At 50.7% G+C, this 7117-nt stretch overlaps 1 protein-coding gene across 3 annotated transcripts in view; it reads left to right on the top strand.

The window, feature by feature from the left end:
* Positions 1-1193: 1193 nt before the first annotated feature.
* KHDRBS3 (KH RNA binding domain containing, signal transduction associated 3) overlaps positions 1194-7117 on the top strand; it is a 167225-nt gene continuing 161301 nt past the window's right edge. For 2 of the 3 annotated variants that reach the window (XR_005017089.1, XM_036830887.1), the window contains exon 1: positions 1195-1382. Coding sequence is in view for 2 of the 3 variants with exons in the window: in XM_036830887.1 (XP_036686782.1) it covers positions 1295-1382 (88 nt within the window). In the remaining variant the exon portion in view is untranslated. Of the gene's footprint in view, positions 1383-7117 lie in introns of all 3 variants that reach the window. The other variant, XM_036830888.1, reaches the window with a different exon arrangement.

Genomic DNA, 7117 nt, shown 5'->3' with positions numbered 1-7117 from the left:
GGTGGGGCAAAGGCAGGACAGATGCGGAGTCTTTGGCCTGCTGGGGGGCACTGACTCTACACGGGAAATCTGAAAACGGACTGATGGAGGATTTATCGGGGATGGGGGTCGGGGCGTGTATGGACGGAGGACATGAGCACCCACGTGTGTCCAGGGGACGGGCCTGGGGCGCAGCTCCCTCCTCCGCATCCGGGCACAGCAGGTTTCTGCGCGAAGAGAATGACAACCCGGCGGCAAGTCGGGATGACAAGGCCGACCTGAAGGGCACGCGCTTTTATGTAATCGACCTCGGTACCGAGGGTCTCGGGGGTCGGCGCTGAGCGCGGGAGGCGCCGAGGGAGGACGGCGTGCCCACGTTATTTCCTAGCACATAGGAGGGGACAGCAACGCGAGATAAGTTAGGGAAGTCCAGGGAGCTTAAAGAGCAGGGCGGCTCGTCCCTCTGCCTTTCCCCAGAGCCCGCTGCGCCGAGCGCGGGCGCTGCTCGGCGTCCTCTCTCCCCGCCCGGCCCCTGACCCGACCCGGGGTCCGAGCGCGCAGCCCTCCTCCCGGAGTCGCTCGCTGGGTGACCTTGGGCGAGCCGCTTCACCTCTCTGGGCCTCAGTTTCCCTGTCTCTGCGTCTGGCCACGCGGTAGCCGAGCCGTGGGGCTCCCCGCGCGCCCCCCGGGCCGTGGGCGAGCGCGGGGCGAGCGGGAAGCGCCGGGACGCCCCTCCCCGGCCCGTCCGCGCATCCGGGAACGGCCCCCTCTGGCGGCGCGCCGCGGCGGACGGCGGGCGGCGGGGCGCGGGCTCAGCGCGCAGGCGCGGCGGGCGGGGCGCGGAGGGCGGGGCCGGGCGCTCGGCGGGGCCGCTCGGAGAGCGCGGGGCGGCGCGCGGCGTGCGGGTGGTGGCTGAGGTCGGCGCTGGCGCCGGCTGGCTGGGCTCGCCCGGGACTGTCTCAGGCTCGCAAAGTGTGCCGCCGGCCCGGCCGGAGGGCCCGCCTGACCGCGCCGGCCCGTGGCGGGAGCGCGGGGGCCGCGTCCGGGAGGCAGCGGCCGCCAGCGCGGGGCAGTCGGCGGCCATCCCCTGGGGACCGGGGCTGCGCGGCCGCTTCCCGCCTCGCGGCGCCGCCGTCGCCGCCGCCGCTGCCGCCGCCGCCGCCAGGCCGACCGCCCGGCTTGGCTCCGCCGCGCCCCGGCCGCGGCGTCCGGCCCGAGTTCCGCGCCGCTAGGGCGCGGGCGGGGTCGGGGGTTGCGTGGCCGGCGCTGCCCGCCCGCCTCGAGTCCGCGTCCCGGGCCCGGGCGGCCGGCGAGCATGGAGGAGAAGTACCTGCCGGAGCTGATGGCGGAGAAGGACTCCCTGGACCCCTCCTTCACGCACGCCCTGCGGCTGGTGAACCAAGGTAGGGGCGCGCGCCGGCCGGCCGTTAACTGGCGCCCGCGGCCGTTGGGGACCCGGGAGCGGCGGGCCAGGGGGCCGGGGACCGGGAGGGTCGGGACCGGGGGGCTAGGCGGGAGCGTGGGGCTGGCTGGCCGTCGCCCTCGGGGCGACTGGAGGGGACCCAGGTCGCAACCTGGGGGCGTTCGGGGAGGGACCTGGGAGCGTACGGGACACCTGGGGAGCGCCGAGGTGTGTGTGCGCGTTGGGGAGACTCGGGAAGGAAGGAGGCTGAGGCGTTTGGCTAGGACTTGAAGGAAACCTTTGGGGCCTCGAGGGTACCCAAGGGAAACTTCTGGGTGGGGGACGGCGAACATCTGGGGGCTTCGTCGGGGCGGGGTTGAATGATCTCATTGGAGGGGGAGAGTGGGGCGGGGGACTCGGGGAACTAGTGCGTTTGGCTTGTCTGGAGGGAAGGAACTGGAGCAAGCTGGAGGGAAATGGAAGGATTTGAGGGGATCGAATGCAGAAGAGGTGAAGGGAGCAGGTGCTTGGATTGTTGGTGAAGTTTGAGGACCTTTGGAGGAGATTTGGGGTCAGACCCCAAGCACTTTGGAGGAGCAGGGCCAGCGGCCCCAGTGGCAGAGACCCGTTTCCTGTCGCATCCCCTCTTTGTCCCGGGTCCAGGCTCTAGCCGCCCTCCCTGGGGGTGGGCAGCTCATGCCAAGCCTTGCCGGCTGGCCCTCGAGGGCCATTAGGGGAGAAGAGGCCCACCCCGGAGCCCGCTTCTTGGCTTGCCTGTCGTCTCTTTGGGAGGCTCTGGCTGGGCCGCCCTCCTTGGGGGCTGGCTGGGGATTCGGAACGCCGGCCGCGGAGTCTCTGCTGCCTGTGCCATCTTAGCGCTACTCCGGCCAGCTCAGGGTGTGAGCAGCCCTGGGGAATGCAGGCCACGGGGTGCAGGGGGTACAGGGGCGTATGGAGGCGGGCGGGCCCAGGACAGTGTTCCCAGGCTTGTTCCTCCTCAGGCTTCCTGAGTAATCTTCTGGGATGGACGGTAAATTAAGCCTGCCTTCCCGGGAGCAGCCCTTTATTCCTCCTGGATCTGGGAATACGTGTCTCAGAGAAAGCTGGGTTTGGGAGCCACTGGTCTACTGTTTCTTTGGGTGATGACAGACACATTATCTGGTCGGATCTGTTACCTTTTGCTTGAATTACTCACTGTGTCTTGACAGTCTGTGCTTCCTGACTCAGGCGGGTCTGCGGGTCTTAATGCTGGCCCTGGCTCTTTTATTGTTGGAAGTGAAAGATGAGGCAGACATATTCTGCTTGTGTATAGATAATCTATATTTTAAAACAGCGACCTCCGGTATTTGCGCGTTGCAACCAGTTCTTCTGAGTAGGGTGTGCGTGTTGTTGACTGAGGGTGGTGGTGGAGAGACTCACTGTCTCCAAGAATTTAAGCTTGATATTTAATTTGTTGAACGGAGATTGGTTCACAGAGCTTCCCCATTTAATTTTAATTGTAGGCTTATTTTTATTTCTTTAATAACAAGGGGTTGTGAAGAAGTAACGGGCATGCATTAAAGTAAGAGAATTTTAAGTTTTATTGCCGTGCTCTTCCGAACAGCCCAACAGTTAGGTTTGTACTCCTTGCTCTTTGTGATTTACATATATCTTTTGTTGCCTGCTGGGCTGTCATCTCTTTGAAAGATATCTCCTTGTACATTGTGTGAGATCACTGGCGTTAGAAATATTCTGGATTGTAGAACGAGTGCACTTTTCTTAATAAAGAAGCTGAATCAAAGTTACGTTGTACTCAATTAAGGAAGCAGTTTAACAAAAGTGTAGTAAGTTATTTTATTTTAAAAGTCAGAATTATTTTTCTGTGCCAGGTTGCTGCAGTACATTCATTCTAATACATTCAGAATTCTTTTGGTTTCTGTGTTTTTACCTGTGGTAATTGTCTCCAGTTATTTGAAACAGATCTTGCACAGTGTTGCCATTTAGTGTTTTTTTTAAGACCTTAAACCGGATTACCTTACTTTTCCATCCAATATGTAGTTCTTACAAGAAGCACGCTTCTCACATTGAACAGTTATGTGGAGGAAGAAAGAGATACTGCTCAGGTGCTCTTATTACTGTTAATTTAATTATTTCAGACTAAAATGTTTTCCCCTTAAATCACAGGCTGGTATCTGGAATGCAGAACCCTATCATTTAAAATATTAATTATGCTCTGTTATGTAACTTCAGAATTACAAGTGCATTTCTAAAACAGTGTCTTAAATCTGAATTGGCTATTAGGAAACCTTGATTTTAAATCTGATAATCATCTTGTGAGTGGCTATTGAGAGCATTTTTATTCTTTTTTTACCTGTATTTTTGACTGTTTGCATCTAAAGGAGGCACCTGGTTTTTCAGATGTTATTCTGAATCTTGATACTGGAATCCGAATTCGGTCACTAACTTGTACAGTGCTGATGAGTCAGCAGTGCACACCTCTGTTTTATTATGGAGTGGCATGCAATAGATAGACGTGATGGCTAACATCTCCAAATGCTAACAGTACCTTTGTTTGCATAGTGTTCTAAAGTTTCTGAGACTCTTTCAGGCACATGCTGTCTACTTGTGTTCTCACACTTGCACGCTGGTGAGGCACCTTTGACGTCTCCATTTTTCAGGGGAGGGAGCTGAGGATCTCAGCTATGGGAGCTCGTAGGTAACTGAGATAGGTTAATCTGAACTCAGGTGTTTGGTCTCATAAGGCGCTTGTTCTCCCTACTTATGCCTTCCCCAAAAGATGGCTCTGAAACATTTCACACATGCTAATTTACCTGCAGAAATCGATATAACTAATATGCTTGTTTTGTGTCAACTTCCTGTTGATTTTGTTTAAAAGTTTGTTTCTGTGCTTGTCTAGTGGTCTTCTTTGAAGAAACAAACATTCACGGTAGATTTATCCTGCAGGATTTTAGTGCTTAGGTCAAGAGGCATTTTTGAATTAAAGCTCTCTGGAGACCAATATATGACTTCAGTAGTCAACACACTATGATAATGAAACAGTTGATAAATGAGGTGTGGTCATTTTTTTAAAAATTCAGCATTTGTAAACATGTTCAACTTCCTAGCTGAATTACTTTTTTTCCTAATAATCCTTAAGTAAGAACTTGAGCTTGGATCACATCAAGATGTATGCTTCTCTGCTAACATAGGTCGGCTTTTACACTTTCCAGGCTTGTGTTTCGTAGTGGACATTAGTTCCTGACTTTTATTTCTGTTTTCTCAGGATAACTGATTTTCCTTCCCCCCACCCCTCAAATATCGAATGCTTTTGTTTCTTTGCCAATAGTAATGGGTAATGTTTACTTGATGTTAAACCGAATCAAATAAAATAGACTTTTTTAAATCGCCCCCCCGCCCCCCCGCCCCCCCCCCCCCCCCCCCCCCGCAAACACCACTGCCTATAGAGTGAGTTGACATTGCAGTTTCTTGCCAAGGAGGTTAATTGGAGATGAAAGTAGCATTGCATGTTTTATATTATATTTGCTAGTAGGGGATGTGCTGACTCTTACTAAAAAACATCTTCAGAAATGTCTTACGCATTATAATTTAATCCAGTTCTCTGGTATTGCTTTGGATGTTTTTCAATCCAAGCCAAGTAACCATTAAATAAGATTACATAACCCTGTATTTTTAATTATCTGATGTAATATATGGATTGGTGGCTGGTTCACTGCCAAGTTATATTTAGTGGTTGGTTACAAGAGGAAGTGGAGCAAAGGATTCCAGATTATGGTGGTCTATTCAGGTCGAGATAAATAAGTGTTTTTCATATTACATAAATTTCTCTAATAATAGGACTCTTAGCATTACTCAGGATATGTGTGAGGGGTAAACATGTATAAAGGAAGGGTCATTATTTTGCCTTAAGTGCATCTCTTTGTTCAACAAAACTCAATGGCTTAAGAGTTTCATTTTGGGAGATCCTTTTTGTAAATTTTTTTGATTGCTTGCGTGTTGTCAGGCGTTTAAAGTAAGAGAGAAGAATGAGAATGAAAATTACAGAGTTATATTTAGCTGTGGTGCCTTCCTGTCATAGTGTGTGATTCTCTGCTTCATCCAGAGAAAGATGTGGTTATTTAAGTTTTTAATAGTTTTTCTTAGGGTTATCAGGTTTTGTTTTTTGTAAGAAAATGGATGCATGACTCACATTTTTAGATAAACCATTTCTGAATTTTTTGTAGTGTGTTATGATTCAAAGGGATCTAGTGATTGTCAGTTACCGTGTTTTGGTATCTGGACGTTAGTAGCAGGTTTATTTGAGAACCTGCCACGCGGGGCATTTGTGTTGGTCCTGAAGGTAGAGAGGGAAAAACAGTCTCTGCTCTTGAGGAATGTCTGCTCTCTCTGCATTAGATTGAGAGTGAGCTTTAAGTTTATAGATGCCCTCTCCTTTCCTAAGGAACGTCTTATTAGCCTTCAGCTATTCTTTTGAAATATTTAGTGACAGGCAGTTTAGATTTAACTCTCAGTCTAGGAACATTTTCAAGGTGCTTCTCTGCCTGGTTAGGTCTATAATCTCAATACTGGGAACAGCCCAGAAATGTAGAGGCTATTAGCCTAATAATATTTCACTTGTAGAAATCAAGACTCCAACAATAAAGTTGAGTCACCCAGAGTGACATACTTATAAAATGTCCAAGTGGAGGTTCAAGCTTTGTTCTTCTCCAAGCCCGTTGTTCTTTACCATATCACACTGACCCTTGGACGTATAAAGGGCCAAGCTCTGATGGTACAGTTAGTAATGACAGAAGGGGGATTCAAACTCTGGCCTCTTATGCGCAGTTTGTTCTTTTCTCCCTAGCCAGTGCCGGCATTGAAAGATGGGTTACGTAGCATCCGTTGTTATACTTTATCCTTCCAATTTCTGCTGTAGGTATCTCCTCTGACCACTTACCTCCCCCGCAAATGGGTTAGAGTGCCTATTTTCAGGTCCCGAAGCAGCCGCTGCCTAAGTCTCTGATGGGGTGATAGTCATCACACTGTACTGATTGGATCTCTGTCTTCCCTGGGAGAGTGTGGGATGCTTGGGAGGCAGGGCTTGGTCTTACATGTCTTTGCGTCTTCAGCACCTCATGTAATTCTTGGTACTTATCCCTGGCAAACTCCAGTCTTCGTTTCAGTGTTGTGTTTTAATTCTCATTAACGGTAGAAGAGTTAGAAAGTATATTTGGAGTTTGGCAGTCATTAAAGGCTTGGCTCTTTACCACTTTAGAGCCCCTGAGTTGGGGGTAGGAGGAAGTCACCAACAGCTCTGCAGACAGAAATGAAAGGAAGTTCTAAGTGAAATGCAGTGTTAAACAAGCAGAAGAACATCCCAGGGCTCTGTACACGAGGTGGAACAGTAGGGGTCCTTCTCAGGAGGTAATGAGAAGATGTTATCAGATCTGCTTTGAATCAGATGCTTATTTACTTTTATTCTTTCTTGAGGAACTTATTAGCCAGTGCACTGTAATACAATTAGCTCTCCTTCCCTAAACTCCTAATGAGATTTCTTATGAAAGGATTAAACCAGAAATTTGGAGGCCCTCGTCACTTGCCGAATAAGCCTTCTTACCTGAAGGAGTTAATCTTCAATCTCAGATGCCAGATAGACACCCAAAGCCCAAGGAGCAATTGGGGTCACAGATGGAATGCCAGCAGCAACTTGGGTATCACAAGACCCTTTGCTTGTTGTCATCGTTCCCCGTGAGTGGAGAT

Source organism: Balaenoptera musculus, chromosome 17 (assembly GCF_009873245.2).
Source record: "Balaenoptera musculus isolate JJ_BM4_2016_0621 chromosome 17, mBalMus1.pri.v3, whole genome shotgun sequence".
In the NCBI taxonomy this organism is placed as follows: Eukaryota; Metazoa; Chordata; class Mammalia; order Artiodactyla; family Balaenopteridae; genus Balaenoptera; species Balaenoptera musculus.
This window is presented reverse-complemented; position numbering and strand designations above follow the sequence as displayed.